Here is a 24,814-nt window from a genome sequence, read left to right on the forward strand (position 1 = left end):
CACAATTTAAATTATGATTTCTTTGATTTGATATTTATTATTTTTTAATTATTCAAAAAACAAATAATAATTGCATATTATTGCATGCATTTATCAATAAAACTACTTTTTTATATTTTCATTTTAAATTATGCTTATTAATTAATTGTTTATTTATAATTGCAAAACAAAATTAATGAAAAAAAATATTATTAAATAATTTTTAGGTACCAGGTAACTTCAGGTACGTGGTGGAACAAACATTAAAAGAATTTTTCAAAGCAATACAAGGTGGTAAAGACACTGAACAATCATGGAAAAAAGCAATTTACAAAGTAATATCAAGGCTTGATGATCCAGTACCCGAATATTTTAAATCACCAAATTTTTTGGAACAACTTGAGTGAAGTAAAACAACACTACGTTGCTCCACATGGTAGTAACAGTGAAATTAATATTAAAAAAAAAAAACAAACAATAAATAATAATAAAAAATTATTGGAACTTTATTTGAGTGATAATAAATAAATATGTCAATTTTCGGAGTTGAAGAGAATATATTTAAAAATTAAAAAACAAGAAATTTTAAGTGAAAAAGAAAATTTGCCAACAATGGAAGTGGCCGTTCGTCGAGGACACCTTTAACCAGGTATCGCATAGTAACATATCGTGAAAAAAAAAAGTAACTAGCGAATGGATAATTCGACAAATAGCTTCGAGTATGTTTTTCGATAAAAAATTAATAAATTATTATTACTAATGATGATAATAATTGACGAAAAAAAAATCAAGATGCACCGAAGAATAATTAAGAAGATGGCAACTTGTCTTTAAATATCATTTATGAAAATTTAAGTAAATCAAGTATTGAAGAAAATCGACAGATTGATTCATCGAAAGTGAGCGTATCGATATATCAATTAATATAATTTATCAGGGGAATGAAAAAAAAAAAATATAAATATATATATATTATTTAAAAAATGGAAAATATAATTTTATTTTCCTTCGCGCGTTTACAATTCTCAGTGAAAATTTATGAAAAATAATAAATGAGAATTGTATTATAATTTAATTTAAAAAGAGAAATATTGAATGATTGTGGAGAATGACTGAGCAAATAAAACAACGTTAATACTGATTTAGAAAAAATACAAAATTTTAAAAATTAAAAATTCGACAGAGTATAGTGAGAATAAACTCGGTTTGTTTATTTTTCAATATAACTTTTAATTGAATTTAGTTTATCGTTAGTTTTGTTTGCAATTTGTGTATAATTATTTTAAAATATAATTTTTTTTTTTTCTTATTTTTTCTTGTAAAAGAAAATCAAAGAAAAACCAGAGTCAATTTTGGTCCAAAGATATTTTTTAGATACCATTTAATCCACGATCGCAATATGTCGATTTTAATTTACTTTTTTCTTTTTTTATATCGAAGAATTTTTTGTTGATCATATTTTTTAAAAAATAAAATATATTTATTTATTATGAATGACTAAAAATTCATCGATATATTTTATTTAAAACGACTCAAAACTGACCGATATTAGCTTAGTTTTGCGTCGTTTAGACACAAGTATTTTTTATCTTTTAAATCTTGTGTTTATATTTGAAAATATATATATTTTTTTTCTTAATTTTTGAAATATATCTGATTAAATGGCTGTGCAAACGTGAGACTGTGCGATTCGGCCAATCGACAATCGCGTCTCGATGGATTATCTGGTATACTAGAAATAAATAATTTTTTTTTTTTTATTTTTTAATATGTAAATAGATAATTTATAGTTGTAGAAAAAAAATTAATTAAAGAGGGGTTAATTAACAGACATACAAATGAGCATGTATAATCGTCAGTGACGTGAAATTTTAATTTTTTAATAATTTCATGCCGAGTTTAAAAATATGTATGTAAGTAATGATAGACAAAAAAAAAATAATAATAATTAGAATGCACTGATAATAGTAAAATTCGAAAATAAAATATTCCATTTCAAAAATTTTCAAGTTTAAACGTAAAAAGTATTAGAAAAAAATAATAGAAATTGCGCGAAGGGAAAATCATTAGATGTGTTCCAAATAATAATTTCACAAAAAAAAAAAACAATTAGGCAAAAAATAATAACAAGAAAGCAAACAAAATAAATAAATAATTAAAATAATGATAAACAAATAGGCGCGGGTACGTATTAATTAGATTTTATGATAAAAAAAAAAGAATTTTTAAACATATGAATTTTAAATAAATATATTAGGAATTTTAGTGAATCATAAAAAATATCCAATCAATGTGTGGTTAAGACATTAATATAATTATCACAAAAAACAAAGAAAATTATTTTAAAACATTCGACACATGACAACACAAAAAAAAACACAAACACAAAATTAACGCGTTTTCGAAAAAACACAAAAATTTAATCCAAAAAAAAAAAAAGAGTCAAGCTCTTTAAATTCCCGCGTTGTCAATTGATTAATTTTTTTTTTTTTATAATTCAAGCTTCACACCTTGTAGATAAAAAAAAACAAATAATTTAATTAGCAAAAAAAAAAAAGAAAAATTAATCGTAACATTAATCAAAACGTATTAAAAAAAAAAAATGAAAATTTATATAATTTTTCATTCGCATTATTATCTTGTACTATTATAATTATTTTTATTTATATTAATGTATTATTATTATTATTACTGTTTATTACCATTGATCCTACAACGACAAAAAAATGAAACAATTTTTTAATTTTTATTATTGTATTAGTTGTATTCCTGTAAACAAAAAAAAAAAAAAAAAATTATTTTTTTCAAACTTCACACACAAAATATTGTTATTAAAATATATTTTTTTTTTTTTCAATTTTATTATAATTTACAGACAGCATCGATATGTCGACTATGCTTTTCAGCTAGTCCATCGAATAATTAATTTTTTTTCTTTGTCAATCAATCAATCAGCTAATTAAATAATTAAAAATTTTATTTTCTTTCTAATTACTCATTTATATTAATTTTAATTTTTATAAATTATTAATCTGTAATTATGTAATTGATAAATATTTAAGAATTATTATTATTATTATTATATTAACACACACAAACACACAATTTTTTTTTTGCAAGCGGTGAGTCTTAACCTAGTCACAAGTCACTATTTTTAATTTATTAACTAACTATTATTATTATTAATTATTATTATGATTATTATTATTATTATGACTATTATTATTTTATTTATTATTCACGCTAATAAATGAAGAGACAGTGAATTCTAATTGCAATATTTTGACTTACAATGAACCTTTAATCACACTTGACTTGACCAAATTTCCTTAGTCCTTTATTTTATTTTTTAATTATTATTTTTATGTGTTTTATTTAATTTATTGTGATTGTTTAAGAATGTTATTTTATTTTTATTTTTTGTGATATTTAAATCCCGCGCCAATTGCATTTTTAAATGCAAGTGAATATTTAAAATTGAAAAAGAAAATCTTAATTCGCTCTCGACAATTGTGACTATTTGGATACTTGTTCTTTTTTTTTTTGGGATTTTATTTTCTTGCTTTCTTTTTTGATTCATATTGAAGAGCAAGAATGAGGAAAGAAAATGAGACTTTTTTGACATGCGGAGGATTATAAGACTTAATGAAAAAATTAATCTTTCGGTCTTGTTATAAATATATGAAAAAAATATATATATATTATTGAAAAAATTTTTCATTCGACTCAACGAAATTTTGTGATATTATATTTGTGAATTTTTTGGAAAATTTTATTTATTTTGGCATAGATATATTTAAAAGAAAAATAATAAAAATTTATCGAAATTGGTCAATGTTGTACAAAAAAAAAAAAAAAACGTTAGAAAAAAAATTAAAAAACAAAAAAAAAAAAAAGTTTAAGACTAATTTCAAATATTCTCCGCATAATTTGTCAATAAAAAAGTCCTCAATCTATATCACCTCTAAAAATATGTATATAATTTTTAATTGAACCAAAAAAAAAAAGAAGAAAATAAACAAAAAAAAATAAACAATTTAAATGAAAGTAAATTTTTCTTCTATGAAAAATAAAAGAAAAAAAATATTTAAATTATATTCGAGAGCAATTATGAGTTGTGATTTTCTTTGTTATTGAAATTGATAAAAAAATTTTTTAAATTAATTGGAGATACTTTAAGATGACATCATCAATGCCCTGATGAATTAATAAATTAAGCTATATATTCTTCTCACCTTCGATAATTAATTGTAAGAAACCAAAAAAAAAAAAAATATACATATATAAATTAAAAATTGTATATGTATATTGAAAGATGAAAAAATAAAAATCATAGTCGGTTTTCATGTTAAGGATGTTATCAAGTTGAGCAACCAGCAACAAAAAAATCTACTTTGTTTTTTAACAGACAGATCAATTTGACTGAGCAATTACTTTATTTGCTCGAACCCTCGACCGCGATTATTTTCCGGCATTAAATTGCCCATCAAAATTGACGATTAACTTGCGATTAAAACTGAGGCACTTGACTTTAAAATACATTATTTTTTTATTTATTTTTTTTCGATTTAAAAGCCAAAGACAATCGAAAAAAGTCATTCGTCAATGCGAGCCAACAAAGAAATAATAATTCAGCGGATAATGACATTTTTATTTGAAAAATAAAATACAAAAGATTTTAAATAATCAACTCAATTTTAATATAAACAATCAATTAACAATCACAGTGTATCAAACAACTAATGAATGGTTAATTAAAAGAAACAAAAAAAATAGTTGAAATATTTATCTCGAACTTGACACGGTGCGCTACTAGACACAATGAGAATTGAATAAAATAAAAACATTTTGAGTAATTAATAACGAGAACAGAAATGTTAAACGTGTGTGCAAATAATAAAAAAAAATTTAAATGATAATAATTAACGCGACAGGAACCAAATCGTTTACACGCTGGATCAAAATCATTGCGAGTTACGATAAACTAGGTGTAGTAATCATTAAATTATAAAAAAAAAAACTTTATATTAAAAAAAAAAATAGGTTTTGAAATATAAAATAAAAGAACATTTTTAAAAACGTGCAATAAATAAGTCACGTTTATAGAAAATTTGTCTTTGAAAATTATTTAATAATAGGAAAAAATTTACTCGATAATTTTGTCCACGCGTGTGTAATTATTTTCAATGAGAAAATGAAAGAATATTTCAGTCGCCCTTACTCGCCTATGTGCACAAAAAAAAATTATTTCAATGCTCAATAATGAGATGACAAATACGGAAGATGAGGATAACAATACAATTTAAAAAACAAAAAAAAAAACTCAAAGAAAAATTTAATAAATAGTATCTAATGTTAGACAAAAAAAAAAATTAAAAAAAGTAAATTTAATAAAATCACAAAAGAGATGAGAGTTAATAAAAAAAAAAATCTACAAACTTATAAACTTATTATTATTAATCGAGTTTTTATCGAGTCGTGATAAACAATTTAAAAAAGCAAAATTGGAGTAAATTCGTTAAAAAATAATAAGATTTTTTCAATAAAAAAAAAAAAGTTTAGGATTTATTAAAAAAGAATAATTAAATTAATTAAAAAAAAAATAAATTTTAAACATATTTTGAGTGAATATTATGATCAAGAAATTTTAAATTTGTGGTTGTTTATTTTTTTGTATTATTTTTCGTATTAATTATTATTATTAATTGTAATTTTTAGTGGTGAAATTGAATGTGAATTTAGCGACATTAAATTGAGCCACGTGAAAAAATGAAATTTAAATTTTTTTCATTTTTAAATGCACGACTGCTAATGAGTAACGAGAATTTTTTAAAAGAGCACAAAAAAGAAAATTAAAAACATCAATATTTATTTATTTAAAAAATAATGAAATTGATTAAAAAGCTCTGTGTGATAATCTCGTAATGAAAAGAAAAATATATATGTAATATTTACAACAGGATTGAGGAAAACACTGAAAAATTATCATCAAAATTTGGAGAATTTTTAGGATTTTTTTATTGTCAAAATTGTCAATTTAATATATTTTTTTTTGACTGATTATCTGAAGGCAATGGCTGTCGACAACTCCGGTCATTGAACTAACAATTATTTTTATTTTCTACCACAATATAGACAGTGTCAATTCAATGCTATGAATAAAAAAAAAATCCACAGATTATTATTTGATAAATTTTCCATCTTCGAATACAATAACAGATTTTAGTTTTATACCGTTGATAATTGCAGTCGATACTCCTGCATTTACAAATAAAATATTTAAATATACAATTGCTCAAATGAAAAATTTTTTATTTTTTTAATATAAATATATAATGGCTTTATCCGTAAAATGTACAAAGAGGCCTGTCGATACTCCAGCTCTTTGTACAATAATATTATATAAGTCAAGTTACAATTTAAATACAATAGATTCATTATCGATGATGGAAAATTTAACGATAAATAATAATCATAAAATACATAATATCTATTACTCAATCAATTTGGTAACTAAACAGTAATAATTGACTAAAAATATCTCCAAGTAATTGAAATAATTTTTCTGTTGTCCTAGGAAAACTTGAAATTGAATGCCAATTTTTAAATTGATATGAGCTTGGAGTAATGAAAATATATAAGCCAAATAAATGTCAAGATTGACAAGTGCTTAATGAAATATAAAAACAAATTTGAAGAAGAAAAAGTACAGTGAAAAATTTTACAGATATAAAATGCTAATTTCCTTGCAAACCGGGAAAGCTCAGCATAACAATAGACATATAAAAGCTCGTTACACAAACGAGCACATGCACAATAATTTCAGAAACAAAAATGTATATAAAAAATTAACAATATATACCAAATTTTTGTATCGACTTATCTGTACTTAAAAGCTCTTCATAAAAAGTTTACAGTTAATTTAAAATGTGTTTAAAAATAAACATCAAGTTTTGACATCCAGCTCAGTATATCAAAAGGAAAATCAATAGTCAATATTTGCAAATTAAAGGACATTTCAAATTGAAAAAAAAAAATAACTAAGTGGCTTTTAATATCCACAAAGTAACCTCAATCCATGCTAAGAATAAATTCCCAGCAATTAAAACGAACGATAAAAAAAAAAGAAAGAAAAACTGGAAATATAAAAAAAATTCATTCAGCAGTCGTGTAAACAATCACGTAAATTTTTTAGATTAATAAAAGTTATAAGGTTATTACGAATATAAAAAAAAAAAAGAGTGAGAGTGAGCTAATAATATTGTGAAATAAAAAAAAAAAATTTTTTCTAGTAATATGTGATTGGTAAAGTGCAGCTGTATGCATTTTAAAGAGAAAAAAAATCCAAAGAAGAGGATTAAATGAAGATATATAAGAAAAAAAAAACACAGTGATTACGTTGATTTGTGTGAGGATGTGCAGTCTTAAGTCCTCAATAAAATAAAAAAGTAAATAATGAATAATTATTAAAAGAAATAAAAAAATTATTTAAACAAAATACTAATAATAATAATTTAATAATGAGAAAACAAGACGACAATCATCAGTCATGATCTTATTATAAAATTAATTTTTTGTCGTGTTAAACAACAAAGAAAAAAATAAATAATATTATTCTGTTGTTAATAAATTACAATAATAATAATAAATAATAAAAAATAATAATAATAACGGAGTGGACAAGAAACCGTACGACAGTCTTGTGAAGATTGTGGGAATTGTTTTTCTGCGTTTCGTTGATAAAACGAAACACCAATTGTAACGGCGAATAAAAATTTTTTTAAATGTCCCAATTGTTGTCCAGTTAATTTCTCATAATTACTAACTAATAGCAATACAAATTTCCATCTATAAATATATACTATATGAAAAGTTGAGCACAATAAAAAGCCATACAGCAAAAAATTTTAGGCTATTACAAATATTTATATTATTCAACAGATATAATAAAGTAATTATCAAACAGGTAATTACTAATCCGTCCTCAATATACTCGCAAAACACAGCGATAACATATTTTTATTTTATACATTTAATTTGCAATAGATAAATTATCATTTAAAATTACAAAAATTAACAATAGACAAATATTCGGGGCTTTTATTGTTAATGTAAATATAGTATATATTTATGGTTGAAAAAAAAAATGTATTGATGAAATATTGATTGAGAAATACTGACAACAATAGGGACAAATACACCTGTCTATTTTGATAACTGCATTACAATATTTGAACTATACAGACCGATATTTTAGTTACTATTAAAATTATCATTTAAATGAAAAAAAAAAAAAACAATTTTCCGGCGTTTTTCATGTTTTTTCGCTTGATAATAATATCATTATTATTTGATAATATTTTGAGGATAAATTAATTTAAATATAAAAGGTAAACGAGAGAAAACAAAGAGTTTAATGAAGAGAAAAGAAAAAAATAAATATGAGGCAAAATAATTTAGAAAAAAATGATTTTTAATAATATCAGGGGAAAGACTAAAATTCTGTTTTTGGCATACACCAAAAAGTTTTAATACTATTAAAACAGACTCACACACACTGGAGGTTAATTATAAAACCAATATTATGTTGAATGACTAATGAGGTTATTAGATCCACCGCAAGTCAACAATACAATATACAAATACACTTTGCAATAATGCATATTTAACACCAATAACACGTGTTCACAAGGACCCACACCTACATACATTAAAGTAGTTTAATTAATTAATTTTTAAATATTTATAATTGATGTTTTTAAATATATTTATAAATAGTTTTAAATATTTTTTTTTCTTTGAATTATTTTACTTTGAAATTTTGGTTTAATATTAATTTACTTTGAATCAATTTTTATTTTATTTTTATTTTATTAATAATTTAATTTTTAAGATCAATTATTATTATTATTATTAATTACAATATATAAATTTTTTTTTTGTGTAAATAAGAAATATATAATTGATCTTTTTGGTTTTTAAAAATTTTTTTTTTGGTTAATTTTGTCGAGGAAATTTTTTTTTTAATTATTTGATAATTCAACTACTTTTAACACATACTGTGACATACACCACTACACATAACATATTTAACCCACAACACAAACACACGCAGTTTCGGCCCAAGTCCAAAAGACACATCAAGGAAAAAAAAGTACAAGTTTTCACGTTTGCGCCTTACATTAAAATTAAAAACTAAAAAAATAAAAAAAAAAAAACTAAAAAAAAAAAAAAATAATAATAATAAAGATAAATAAATAAAGATAAATAAAAAAAAAAGTTGATCAAAAACGTATTCTTACCAAAATCGGCCTTAGTATATACTTTTCCAAAAAAAAAAAAAAAAAAAAATTAGGGGAAAACAGTCAAACGCGAGTAGCAATTAACACACTAAGTCCAAATAAAAAAAAAAATACGCGTTTAATATATGCTCAATTATTTGTTATAAATTCCACGTTTTTTTTTTCTTTTTTTTATTGATAGCTCAACGAGCAATATCAATCAATTACATGCACAATAATTTTATTTCATTTCGAAGAAAAAAAAATTAATAAATAAAAAAAAAAAACGTGGAATATATTTAACGCGTTATTTATTATTTTTCTTGTAAACACCAGCGATACTCGCCGCGTCTTGCTTACACCCCTTCGACTGAAATCAAGACCCTCCCAATCCCAAAAAAAAAAAAAAAAAATTAAAAACAAAATTACCCCGTTGATTCCCTTGTATCCAGCTTCTATTTTCATTTTTTTTTCAACCCCACAACCCGCTCCACATTTCGTAAATCTCAATAATAAAAATGAAGAAGAAAAAAAAAATTATTGGAGCTTTTCTTCGCGTAGAGAGAAAAACATTTCCTGCATGTTTGACGACGAGCGGACGGGTCACCCACGCGATTGGGAAAACTCGTCGCGTTAACTCTTTCGTATAGGAATATATATTTAAAAAAAAAAAGTCTCGGTGATGTCGATAAATCCGCGAAAATCGTGAAAAATCGTTTTTTAAAATAAAAATTATTACGTTTCGGTTAAAAGAAAAAAAATATATATATAAACTTGTCTCGGGGAAAATGAATATAATAATAATAATTTTTAAAAAAGGGTGACCCTAAAAATTTAAAGGCGTCTGTACGCTTGGGCCAGCTCGTCCAGCTCGCGTTATAATTCATCGGTAATATCGAGCATTTTAAATTATTATTTTTGATTTTTTTTTTCAATATTAATTTTGAAATAATATGCACGATGTATTGTTACGGCAATTTTCAATTAAATATCAAATAGTGTCCGTGAATTCGTTGCAACGCGAGTTGAATATAACATAAATTCGCGTTAAATTATTTTCAAAAGTAACCTTACTAATTTTCATCTTAAAATGATATCCGTTTGTGCACACATTTATTAATAATATTATAACCCGATAGTCAAACATAAATAATTACGGAAATACAACTACAATCCACAATCATCTAATCCAACAGTATTACTTCATTTATAAACACAAACATTTTTCGTTGCTTGATTTTCCTTTTTTTATCAATTTTTTTTTGGTAGTTATATCGCAACTGCAGTACAGAAAATAAAAAAAGCCGGTCACATAATATAATATTTAAAAAAATAAATAATAATAAATAAAACAACAGAAAAATCAATAAAATCACAAAAAGTGTGCTCTCACAAATAAACAACAATTAAAAGATGAAAATAATTAAGAAGCACTGAAATTAAAAATAATAATTAAATCGCAATGTAATGGATATTTACTATGCACTATTGAATATTGCAAATATAAAAAAAAAAATATTGCAATCTGCCATTTAAATTTAAACAGAGAAAAAAAAATTACAACTGGTTATTATTTTAAATATTTGGAGTAATTTGTAAATTAGAAGTGAATCAGCTACAGCAACTAAACAACCATGAATATTTTTATTCATGTTTTTTTTTTGTTCATCATGTTATTCAGTAAAGAATGTTGAACCCGTCGAACTACTCCGGGTGACAATATTGACAATTGACACAATGCAATTGGCAGATTGCATTTTTAAGAGAAAAAAAAGCAATGATCATATGCCCGCAAGAGTACAATAACCAGCACAGGATTAAATTTGAAAAAAAAATAAAAAAATGATATTTAATGAATCATTATGAATTAAAAAGAATTAAAATGATTAATAAGAAAAAAAAAAAACGAGCCAATGTGGTGAGACGGCTGCTGACCCAAGTGGACAGTGCTGACTTAATATTAAATAAACCGATGATTAATATGCCACAAATACAACCAATAGCAAATCAACAGAATAATTAAATACATAAAATGAAATAAAACAAATGATAATTAATAAATAATAAATTTAAAAAGTCATACAGCAGAAATATTAATATTATTTCAAATCAATGTCAAAATAATCATATTCAAATAAATGGTATTAACATAATTAACAATAATAAATCTGCATAACAATAATTTAAATCATAGTTGCAATGACTGAAAGTGTAAACATGATAACCGTCATTATTTAACGAAAAAATTTAAATAATTATTTCGTGTGAAAGTGAATGCGAGAAAGTGAGATGCAGCAACAAAAAAAAATACTAATAATAATTTAAATGAAAAAAATTTAATAAATAAAAACAACCACACGTAATCAATAATCATCATGAAAAAATAATAATAATAATTAAAAAAAAAAGGAAAAAACAAAAAAAAAATAAACATAAAATAATTGAGAAATTTTAAAACGTAAATTAATCATAAATAAGGATCAATAATTAAATCGATTTTTTGATTTTCGCAGATTTTCGCACATTATCAATTTCCCAATTTTAAAATTCAAAAAAAAAAAAAATTATCCTTCCTATTACCAAAGTCTTGAGAGCCCCAAAAAAAAAAAACCTACCTCCAATTTTTGGAAAAATTAAAAATACCCTCCAAAAAAAAAAAATCAACCAATCCCTAAATGAAAAAAAAAAAAAATCTCCCTTTTACAAGGTTATCTTCCAATTCGTACGTGTTATCGAGAAAAAATAAAAAAAAACCTTATAAATTAAATTTATATATATATGAAAAAAATCTTAATAATAAAAACTAGTTTTAAGAGTTAAAATTTTAAGAATAATTAAATTTACTTGAAAAAATTAATAATAAAAAAAAATTAATGGATTTAAATAATAATTAATGTTTAAAATAAAATTCTTCGCGATCTCAAAAATAAACGGCGAATAAAAAACAATTAGATAAATTAAAAGATCACATTGGCCGTGACCAAATAATAATAATATTAATAAAAAAAAAAAATATTTAAATGATAATTGATGATTGAACAAAAAGAAATAATTTAATAAACACGAAAATAAATTATTATATTTTCGGCATTCATTGATGATAATTAAAATGAAAGAAAAAAAAATTTTAATAAATAATATTTATAAATAAAATTATTAATATTAAATGAGTTGATGAAAATTGTTTGTGATCCTCTTCTTCCTCCAATAATTATTTGTCACTCATGAAGAGTATAAAAAAAAAAAAAATTGTACACACTGTGTTTCTGAAGCTTCTCATCTAACAAAAACATGGAATGATGAAAAAAAATTAAACGCAATAATGGAGGGGATAATAAAGTTAGTGATAGTAATTTTTAAAAATTAATAAATTATCTTTCATGAGAGCGCGGGACCGCTAATTATATTCGTTAAAATACGCGGACGAAAATAATAAAAAATAATAATAAATAAAAACAGATTGTTTAAGAATAAAAAAAAAAAATTAAATAACCCCCCTCCAAGTCCCAGCGTAAAATATGACGATAATTTAAAGACAAAAAATTAATTAAATTAATTATTTGGCGAAACGCGGTAGTTTCTTACCCATCATTTATACATTTAGCTTATAAATTTAAGACTTTAGGTATAAAAAAAAATGAGCCCAATAAAAAAATTACTAAAAAAAATAGTTTGAAAAATGAAATAATAAATACTACACACTAAAATATATCACTGATAAAAAAAAGGATAATTAGAAATCCTGTAAAATCAATGAAAAATAAAAAAAAACGAAAAATAATTTTTAATAAAAACGGTTACGCAGCCCCGTGGCTAACACAAAATAAAAAAATTTATAGTTGCGTAAATAAATCGAGGATGAATTCTTCAAAAAGACAAAATAAAAGCAAATTTTTTTTAGGGCTAAGAGATAAAATAATGCTGAGTCAAGAAAATGATTAAAAAAAAAAATATATATACACAATGAAATAAAAAATAAACTGCAGCATTAATTATACTAATGATTGATTAATTATATTATTGATAAACTTACAATTATGAAACTATTCTAGTGATATAATACGATGACATAGTTGATTGAGCTGTTTAATATTGAATGTCTGTAGAACAGAGAGCGTTTGGAACTCTGTGCTATCCGTAATAAAGCCCGCCCAACCCTTACACATTAAATATTAAAAAAAATTCAAATATATTAGAATAATTAAATTTTAATCACCCATATCATTCCCCCGACCGTTAAGCATCGACCAGATTAAAAATACGAAATATCAAAAATATGCTTTTTACCATCGAGCAAAAAATTCGACATCAAAATTTAATCTTAAATAATTGGCATTAACCTTGATGATAAATTAAAATTAAAAAATTGCAAGACAATTAATTTAAAATAAAATTCGACATGAAAAAAATTCAAAAAACGCAAATGAAAATAAAAAAAATCTATTAAAATATTTAATAATTTAAAAATAATTTGATATTGTGTAAGAAAAACTCATTAACTTTTTGGCAACTGGTTTTGATTTGTAAAAAAAAAGAATTTGCATAAAATGCAAAAATATTAATTACAATTAATGACAATAATATTGTACAGCTGGTTTTAATTTATAATAATAAATACAGATGACTGATGATCGATTACATAAAATCGATAATTTACCATTCAGCAATATTAAATTATTTTTGAATATATAAATTATTTTTTTAAATTATAAAAAGCGTAATGCTCGTATAAAACTTGAATAAATCCCAATTAATTGGTTATTAAATATTAAAGGGGTATAGCGGTAATATAAATAAGAATAAAAAAAAAAATTATTGCAAATTTAAAGTTTAGAATGATAAAAAAAAATGAGATTAAATTTATTCCAAACCCTCTGTCAACGAGTACGTGAAACAGTAGTGAATACATCGGACGTTGTCGATCAAATAAATTCAAAAAAAAAATATTAAAATTATTTAAAATAATTGGCAAATGATCGACTGGCTTCCCCCGTTGTTTTTTCACTCTGATTGTTGAGTTTAAGTTTATATAATAATAGTTAGCTAATTATTTTTATTCGCGTTTTATTATATACTGCAACGTCATCACGTTGCCTGCAATAGTCGATATTTAAATGTTTTTTACAAATGTTTGTGTAAATTTTTGGTTGAGTTATTGGTATTATTATTAATAATTAATTAATTTTATATTATTTTTTTATGTTTTTTTTTTAAATACCAATTTATATATCTCAACCTTGATTTACAGCTTTTAATGATTATTGTTGTATTTGTAGTTTGACATTGTCAGAGGGTGACAAATGCAATCTTTAAAAAAATTGAATTAAAAAAAATGTGTGCAATAAAAGCGCCCTAACCCCACTAAAAATTAAATTGAATTAAAAATTATATTTAATTCGACAAAGGATATATATATATATTAATAAATTAAATAGAAAAAAAAATTAAATTAAATGTATATCCAAAGTAATCCTTCTCCGACGAAATTATATTCTTTGGGTGAGAATAAAATTTTACAATAGCCCTCTGCGTGTATACTCCGCGAGGTTTAAAAAAATATATAAAAAAAAAAAATATACTCATTATACACAGCTACACAAAAATTTGAAAAAAAAAAAAAATTGAAATGAAATTATTAGGTATTCACGACATGGTAGTCAAAAAAAATCAAAGAAAAAATATTTAAACTCGTTTTGAAATTTTCATAAATGAAAATATAAATAAATAATTTACCAATAGTTTATTTTTTATTATTTTCAACAAACTATAGTACTATAGTTATAAATAACTATTTTTTTTTGCTTTGAAAAGTTAATTGTCTTTATTATTTTACTGGCTATTTAATGACGTTGATGAATTCCCGACGTCATTAAAATTCAATGCAATAATTTCTGATCAAACTGGTTATAATTTAACAAAATTATTATCCGTCTTGAAAACATTAACAATGATGTTTCAACAATAAACAATAATAGTAAAAATAAACTATGAAAAATTATTTTTTTTTATAAATTCATTTTTGATGATTATTTAACGAGTTTAATGTTTTTTTTTTTAATTTTTATTGATAAAATGTCGTGAAAAAATGATGGAATTTCTACACACAAAATACACAATATCCAAAATTTATTATTAATTTATTCCTGGGTGAGAATGCGCGAGCGCTGGTCCGGCTCTCAATTTTGAAATAGCCATTTCGACTAAAAAACGAAAAATGCGGAACTAACCCTCAAAACCCGACGCAATAGAAAAAAAATCAACTGGATATTAAAAAAAAATACCGTCACATGATGTAACAGTTTCTCGCGTAAGATTCAGCTATAATTGTCTCAACCAAAAAATCACGTGAAATTAAAAAATCTAAAAAAAAAAAAAAAAACTAAAATAAATATCAAAGAAAATAATAATTAATATAAATTAAAAAAATTAATATTTAAGGAAAAAATCGTGAATAGATAAAAGAAAAAAACCTCCCTATACCCAAAATCTAATTAATTAAATTAAAAAAGAAATCCTGTAATTGTAACCTCGTTATGATACACTCGGACCTCAATTATATATTTATTAATTGATTAATATATTTCACGAATAAATAAAATGTATAATATATAATAAAAAATATATTTCACGTGATTATCTATTGATAATACTTGTGACAATAATAGCGACCAGTATATTTTAAATGGTCATTGATAAAAAAAAAAAAAAAAAAAATCTTGAATCTTACGCCCAATCTCACTCACAGCACACACTGGGCCGACTCGTCCGATAGAATGTGCCTTCAGTGTTGATTTTATACGAAAAAAAAAATGAAAAAAAAAGAAAAAAAAAATATACTAAAATTATACAAAAGGGCCCGACATAGACCGAACGCCCACCCAAAGCCTGATCCGCGCTCGCCCACCACCCCGTTATGATGAACCCCACAGAAAAAAATTCACAACACATGAGCAAGTGTTTCAACGATCATTTGAAAATCAAAAAAATTAAATTAATTAATAAATCAAGAAAAAAATATTGCTCATGCATTGAAATGACACTCAACAACACAAACAATTATCAAAAATTAAAAAACCTCACATACAAAACATGAAAAAAAATTAAAATAAACCCCATAAAATCCTCTCTAATATATAAATAAATAATCTGATAAACATCAGATTATCAACAACAATGTGATTTTTAATTTTGGCAGGGAGTTCAGAACGCTGTTAAATAATAATTAATGCAATTACTATGTGATAGGATATATTAACAATAATAATTATATGTGTACTATGGTCTCTCCCACTTTTTCCTTTTTTTTTTATTAATTTTTAACCCTTCCTTTTTATTCAAAAAATAACAAGATTATTGTATAACGATCTGGCGTCAAATTGAGTTGCAAATTTATTAAAATTGCCAAAAAATAAAATAAACAACTTGATAATTAAAATAACGAAATTTATCATTGCAAATTGAGAAAAAAAAAAAATGATCGTTATATTTTTAGTCGTGTATCCATAATAAAACGTTAATTCCATCGCTCATATATAATATTATGAAAAGGAATAAACGTTTATAGCTAACTAAACATACAATTAACAATTATTAATAATTAAAAAAAAAAATATATGCAGTAAACAGTATAAACCGTAAAATTCCCAAATAATCATTGAATTGTGTGTCGACAACTACATACTATTTTACCTCCCTTATATCGAAATAATAGCCGTATGTAAAAGAAAATAAAAACTTGTATTCTGTATCAGTTGTATTCAACTAAATTCTATATACAAGTGATTTAACCAATGTGAAAAAAAAAAAAATAATAATCATTTTTAAAATAATTAAAAACACCTCCCCTCCGCAGTAAAATTTTATAATTAAAAAAATAAATTTATAATAATTATTCAAGCGCCAATGAGAACGAATTTAATCTGATACAAAAAAAATTACAATAGAAACCGAGACCACAATCTCTGATAAACACAAACAATTAATTTTTGATTATAAAATTTTATAAATATATTCTCATTATTTATTAATGAAAAAAAAAAATAAATCACATCAAACGAAATGGAAAATAAAATGATATAAAATTTTTAAATTACCGATAAACTTATGAATTAATTAGAAAAAAAAATCGATATTTAGACAGATTGTAAAACTTCGTTCACATTGTAAAATGCACATGTGTGGGGAGACCATGTAACTTTTAGCTCCACCGCTCATTTTGGTCCTAAGATTTGCAATTTGAAAAATAAATAATTGTCCAAGCTCTGATTAGAATTAACAATGATAAAATTCAAAAAAAAAAAATATATACACAGTGCAATTTCGTGACGCCATTATATCAAAAAAGCACGCACAATAAATTTTCAAATTAAAAATAAAAAAAGGTTAATAAGAGCTTGAAACAATAATTTATTCATTGTGATATCTTCAGCCAAAAAAAACCTACAAGCCCTTGTTTAATTTTTATTTTGATCCCAATAATTTATATTTATAAAATTGATTAATGACCAATTGATCATTGTAACTCGTGTGCACCACAAGTGGACACAAATTCATAACCCCCATATAATAAACCATCACATTAAAAAATAGAAAAAAAAAAATGAAAAAAAAATAAGCATCCCATAATTTCCAACGTGTAGGTATTATCCGTTATTTTCTATATAATATTAGTGCTAATGATATTTAATAATAATAATATGATGACGATATAATGATTATTGGAGAAGAACGTTTGGTCGAAAAATATGTACCACAACACGCCATTTTCCTACGGAATCACGTTTTAACATTGAAAAAATTAAAACACAAACATTTACACAATATACGTACACAATACATGAAAAAAAAAAAATGACGAAAATGTTAATTTAAAGAGAAAAAAAAACAATTAAACAATATGAAAAATAAACACGTTAATGTGCATAAGATGGACAAGAAACAACAACAACAACAACATCATTTAAATAATTAATTAAATATAATAAAATTTTAATTTTTTTTTTTTTTTTCGCTACCGTGTAATGAACATTTACACTCTCACACAAGAAAAAATAAAAAGTGAAAAATACTAATAATAATTATAATAACAAGTAATAATATTAAAAAAAAAAAAAAATAATTAAATAAATAAAGAACAAAATAGTTGCCGTGTTTGATAACACCAGACCTACCCGCGGGTCCGCTTCGAATAATTTTATAGTTCCACGAAGCCAAAAACGTATGAAAAAAATAAAAAAATATTTATAACAAGATATATCACAATGCAATTTAAATTTGTCAATTGAAAAATTTTTTTTTAATTGACGAAATTTGTGTTGTTTGTGTGATTATTACTTGAAAAATATTTAAAAATACGTTCGCCACATTGGCTTTTTACCGAAACACACTTTGTTTCATAATAATTTTTGTACAGGATATTTAAATGAAAAAATAATAATAATTAAAAAATAAAATAATAATTTAAAAAAAATACAAAAAAAAAAAACAAATAAAAAATGAAAAAATGATAAAAAAATAAAAAAAAAAAAAAACAGATTAAATAATTGCATTATTACAAATGTAAAATCTTGAGTTACAGAGCAGCACTATACATACAACACAGATGATGTATATATTTTTACGTTACAGAAAATATGTCTGCACGCACACTGATGCGACAGATTCAATAAGACTGGTTCTCATTTCCCAAAGACAATGCGTACATACATGCCCTTATTAATATTGATTTTAAAATGAAATAATAATAATTAAAAAAAAAAATAAATAACCTTATAAATAGAAGCATCAAAATTTAAAAATATGGATTTATAAAAATAATTTTCAAAATATGCCACATATATATTTAACGGGAGTGCCCGCACGCAACACTTGCGGTAGAGTCGAAATTTGTGCGCGCGGCAATAACGTGATTTTTATAAATTTGGCCTTTTATAAATTTGAAAATTATCAATAAAAAATTTTTAATAAAATATGATAATCAAAATTTTATATATTTTATATTTTCAATTTTATAAAACCGGTAAAATTAACATCCTAATTTTTTCTTTCGGCCGTTATATTACATAGTTGAAAAATAAAATAAATAATTATTGATATAATAAAATAAGTATTTAAAAAAAAAATTATGAAGAAAAAAAAACCCAATTCGGCGCTAAAGTGGATCACGCGGCAAATATTTCAGACATGATTAAGGAGTTTTTAAAAAAAATACAAACAAACAAATATAAACAAACAAACAAAAAAACAAACAGACAAAACAAAAAATGATTAATGGAGATTAATTAAAAATCATAATTATATTGTGATTTAAATTCACAAGCTAATAAAATATCTACCGTGTTGTCCGCGGGCACATCAGCGGATACACAACGCGGGTAGGAATCTCCATAAATTTCCTGGTTAATTCAAAGCGGTTTTTAGCCGCAAGAATATCTAAATTTTTTTTTTTTTTTTTTCAAATAAACTATAAAGAGTAAAAAAAAAAAAAATAAATAAATCCGTACTCTGTGATCGTGTGACTTTGTTTCGGTAGCAATTCGGTATTGAAAAATTTAAAAAGAAAAAAAAAAAAAAAAGAATATTTCTACCAAGTTTCTTGATAATAAATCCATCTTAAATAAATTTATTTTTTTGGGAAAATTTACTCGTCAAAGGCGACAATGGCCTAATAAAAAAAAAAAAAAAACCAAATTAAAAAAATATTGATGACAAACGATTGAAAGTAAAATAATAATAAAAAAAAAAAAAAGAGAGTTGGACGAGTATATTGGACCGATTGATGAATTTATTTATTTTCTTTTAAATTGTTTTTTTTATTATCATATGAAAACATAATCATACCGAGTAGTTGCCAATTCACGTTGCATGTTAATTGAGAAAAAAAAAATGAAAAAAAAAAATAAACCATATGACATAATTTTGAGTTGCAGTGCAAGCGAACATCTGTAGAGCCATATTAATATAGTAATGTTGTTGTATCTTAGGCAATAGAAAATAGTGAGTGTAAATTTCAATAGGGGTTGCTGGTTCATATACTATTTTAAGACTCCAAGTGCGTAAGCTAGAGGCAAATTTTTCTTTAAAATCAAAAAATTAAAATTAATAAATAATAATAATTATTGGATATTAAATTTAAAATTTTTTAAATTAAAAAATTTGAGTCATACCAAAATAACAAGTTTAAAAATTTTAAAAAAATACACATACACACACACATACATACACATTTAACACAAAATAACGAGAAAAAACGACGAGGAATAATGAAACAACTAAAAAAAAAAAAAATGAAAAAGATCTAAAATTAAAAGTTAGAACAAAACTAAGACAAAAAAAAAAAATATGACGAGCTAAATTGAGCCTAATAAAAAATGAGCAATCGAATTTTGAAAAAATAAAATGTGGTCATCAGAGGGGCCCCGTCCAAAACGGGTGCAAGTAACTTTAGGTGTATAAAAAAATTATAAAAATATTTCTCTCGTATTTCTTTTTTTTTTTTTTACAAATAGAGAAAGATTTTTTAAATTAAAAAAAATATTTATTATATATAGAGAAAAAAAAAGAAACGAAAGAAATTTTTTAGGGACAGCAGGTGAACATGTTTAATAATTTAAAAAAAAAAAAAATTAATAATGATTATGAATGTTAACACGAGTGAGCATGAACAACGAGCAAGAGTGCAAAAATAAAAAATAATAATAATTAATTATAATGGACAAAACAAAGCTGCCAAAAAATTAAAAATAAATTAAAAAATTTTATTGTAAATTTTAGGGAGTGATATGGTCGCCTGATGATTACATTTTGATGATTCGATTCTCGAAAAGTTCCTACAGGGCGCGTGTATAATGAAATCTAAACGACGAAAAACTAAAAAAATGGAATTTTTTTAAATAGTCAATTATACATGATGATGAATAATAATTTTAAAAAAAATTATATCAACTTGGAATTAAAGTTGATATAAAAACATCAATGAAACGGTGCCCAAGTCAATTTCGACGTAGAAAAGCTCGTCTTGATTTCGATTTAAAAAAAAAACGATAATACGTTTCTGAATTTTTATATATTTTTGGCAACGACATCTCGTTACTATTTAAGATTTAAGCGCAACAAACCAACAAAAAATTAAATAAATAAATAAATAAAGAAACGGTGCGTTAAAAAAAAAAAAATGATAAAACAATACACGGAGACTATGGGAGGAAAAATAAATTTAAAAAATCGACGCAATGACGTCGCAGATATTTCGACAGGTCGAACGGTTATATGGGAGTTGACAAAAAAATAAATAATAAATTTAAAAAAAATAAAGCGGCAAATAAAGTTTAAATAAAAAATGTTTAAAAAATGTGTAGAGCCTCCGCGGCAGCTACGTGCAAAAAATAGTAGAGAGTGTGAACCCAAAGCATTTGTATGATCGAATGAACGACAAAAATAAATGAAAGGCAAAAAAAATTTTAGCAAAGAAAAATCTAAAAAGTTGAACTACTACTACGTAAAATTAACAAAAAAATTCAAAAAAAAAAAAATGAAAAAAATTGAAAAAAAAAAAATACAAAAAAAAAAATAAAAATATTATAATATATGGCTACAAGTACAAATTACTTCGATTACTGATGTAGTGGTATTGATGTGTGTGGGGAAAAAAAAAAAAAATCTGGTTGGCCAATAACCGTGGTTTTTTTTTTTGTTTTCGAAAAATAAAAAAAACCATCTTACTACATATAAAAGTATGTAAAATTTATTGAATAAACGCTAGCATATTATTATCATAATATAATCTAATAATGTAATATTGTAATGACGAGACTAAATGATGAAAAAAAAAAAAATTTTAATCTGAGATTTAGAAGTGCGCGTTGAAAAGTACACGTAAATGAAAAGACGACAAAAATTAATAAAATTATTGTGCATATATTATTGAGTGACAAGAAAAAAGGAAAGAAACAAAAAAAAACATTAAAATTTAACGAAAAAAATTGCATATTTATAAAATTTAAAGTAAAAAAAAAAAAAAAACAAATTGTGTAATATGATTATTGCGATTGTGATTATTGTCATGGTCATATTGTCATTTATAGCCACATTGTCATCGCGATCGCTATGAATATTTATTATTGTCCATTGTTTTTTGTCACTGTATCATTATAATTATTGTGACGATGATTTATTATTGAAATTGTATATGAAAAAATAAATAAATAAATAATTAATTAATTAAATAAATAAATAAAAATTAAGCTGTACACAGTTTTCGAGACACATATTATATAGAAACGTTTGGGCTATAAAAGTGAAAATAAAATAAATTAAATTTAAACAAAAATAAATGGACGAGTTATAAACAAAAAGGTGGGAACACTTATTTAAAAAAATAAAGAGGATGACAAAGTAATCTAAACTATAGGGAGAAATGAGAGATAAACAAAATAATAAAAAAAAAATTTACACGCTAAATTTGATTGTGTGGAAACGATGGCCTATGGTTTACGACATATGTTGTGTATAAAGACAAAGCTTAACGGTAATAATAATAATAAAAAAAAAAAAATATTATATTGACTGTATTTTTTTTGTATTATGATATACAGTCAATTAAGCATTAAAAAATTAAAAAAAATTTTTTAAATAAAAAAAGGAAAAAATTTAATGGCAAAAATTAAAATATAATAAAAAAAAATAAACTAATAAATGAAAATAAATAAATTTTAAAAAATTATTACGAAAATGAAAATTTAGGAAAATAGGACATAAATATAATGAAAAATTTTTTTTTCGGCACTTTGGCGAGATATTATAAATATTATTCCTCACGATTCTGTTGTCAATGGTGCTTTTTTGTACCTCGCTAAATTCTATTTTTGTAAGCATATTTCTATAAAAGGTATATACTAACGATATGTCAAAATTTATTATTCCTAGTACGATGAAAATAAAAATAAAAAATTGAACGTTTAGATTTCGTTAGTATAGTGTAAAAAAAAAAAATTAATAATGTCTAGGTCCTATTCATATACATGTTTTAAAAGAGAGAGAGCGAGAGAGAGCGAAAGAAAGTGAAGTGATTATAAAAATTATGAAAAAATAAATAAATTATATGTCGACGGTGTAGGTTGTAAAATTGTACATAAATTGCAAGAGGAGGTACAAAAAGTAGTCGTATGATTTGAGGGTCGTTGAGGATATATGTAAAAAAAATTTTTGAAATTAAGACTTTTCGAGATTAAATTAAATGTCTATAAATTAAACGATGATGGTGGAAATAAATAAATAAATAAACAAAAAAGGAGAAAAATAAAAAAATTATATTTAAAAAAAAAAAATAAATAAATTACGTCGTAACCGTATGGCATTGAGTTTCCCCGCAAAATTTCTACGTCACACCGCTAAGTATTAAGCCGTTTCGTCGGGTTAAATAAACCATTGTTACACCTTGTGTGATACTATTTATAAAAAAAAAAAAAAAATACGCAATTAGTTTTAAATAACATCAAAAAAATTTTAAGAAAAAAATTAATATCAACAATTGCATATACACTGTGTAATTAAAAAACAAAAAAAAATATATTCAAGTGAGTCATAATGGTTTATTTAGCCTTAATAAAAATAATATTGTTTATGAATTTTTTTAAATTTAAGATATTATGTTAATCCTGTTAGATGACGATAACGGCATTGTACCTGTTTATGTTGTTAATTTTAATACTTAAATTATTAATTATAAATTGTATTATAATTTTGAGCTTTTTTTTTTGTTTCACGAGAGCCAAACAATCCTGGAACTTTAGGAAAGTGGTTTATGGCAAATGCGACACTACCAAAGAATGAAATAACGCGATAACATTACAGATAATAAAATAAATAATAATAATATTCCTTTCAATTTTACAATAAATATTTATTTATTTATTTCATTATTTTTTTCTTTTTTGTTTCTCTTTCGAAATCATCACTAGTTTGCAATCGAAAAAATTTTTTCACGGCCTCGATTTGCATTCTAGTGTTTGAAATAAAAAGAGAAATAAAAAAAAAAAAAAAAAAATGAATAAAATACGTAAATATATTTAAAAAAAGTAATAGTAAAAACCAAACAATAATGAATAATAGGCCACACACTCTACGATACACAAAAAGCTACACCAGAATGAAAATAAAATTGTTAAAAAAAAAAAATTGGCAAGAGCAAAAAAAAATCGAAAAAGATAGTAAAAAAAATTATCAATTGAATAAAAAAAATTGTAAGTGCGATAGACATAAAATGTTGAAAGAAAAATTGATAAGATACAAGAAAAAAAAAAAATCAAACGGATAGAAAAAGTGATTAAAAAAAAAAAAAATTATCACTGTAACAGCCGTTCACATAACCACCCCTTTTTCCCCTTTCCCATCTTAAAATACAAATAACACACTCACAATAAAATAAAAAAAAATAAGCATACAATATACGAGACACACCACCAATATTATATAATATACTGACTCCATAGATGATGGCGCGGCACACTCACATAGTGTCTCTCGGATTGTTCCACAAAACTTTTCATTCGAGTTTG

General features: G+C 23.4%; 1 protein-coding gene across 4 annotated transcripts in view; it reads left to right on the forward strand.

The window, feature by feature from the left end:
• The window catches only part of LOC122855850 (homeobox protein prospero-like), a 105,296-nt gene extending 80,993 nt beyond the window's left edge, over positions 1–24,303 (forward strand). For all 4 annotated transcript variants that reach the window (XM_044157504.1, XM_044157506.1, XM_044157507.1 and 1 more), the window contains exon 8: positions 207–24,303. In XM_044157504.1, the coding sequence (XP_044013439.1) occupies positions 207–386 (180 nt within the window). In that variant the 3' untranslated portion in view covers positions 387–24,303. The remainder of the gene's footprint in view (positions 1–206) is intronic.
• The last annotated feature ends 511 nt before the right edge of the window (positions 24,304–24,814 follow it).

Source organism: Aphidius gifuensis, linkage group LG4 (assembly GCF_014905175.1).
Source record: "Aphidius gifuensis isolate YNYX2018 linkage group LG4, ASM1490517v1, whole genome shotgun sequence".
Taxonomy (NCBI): domain Eukaryota; kingdom Metazoa; phylum Arthropoda; class Insecta; order Hymenoptera; family Braconidae; genus Aphidius; species Aphidius gifuensis.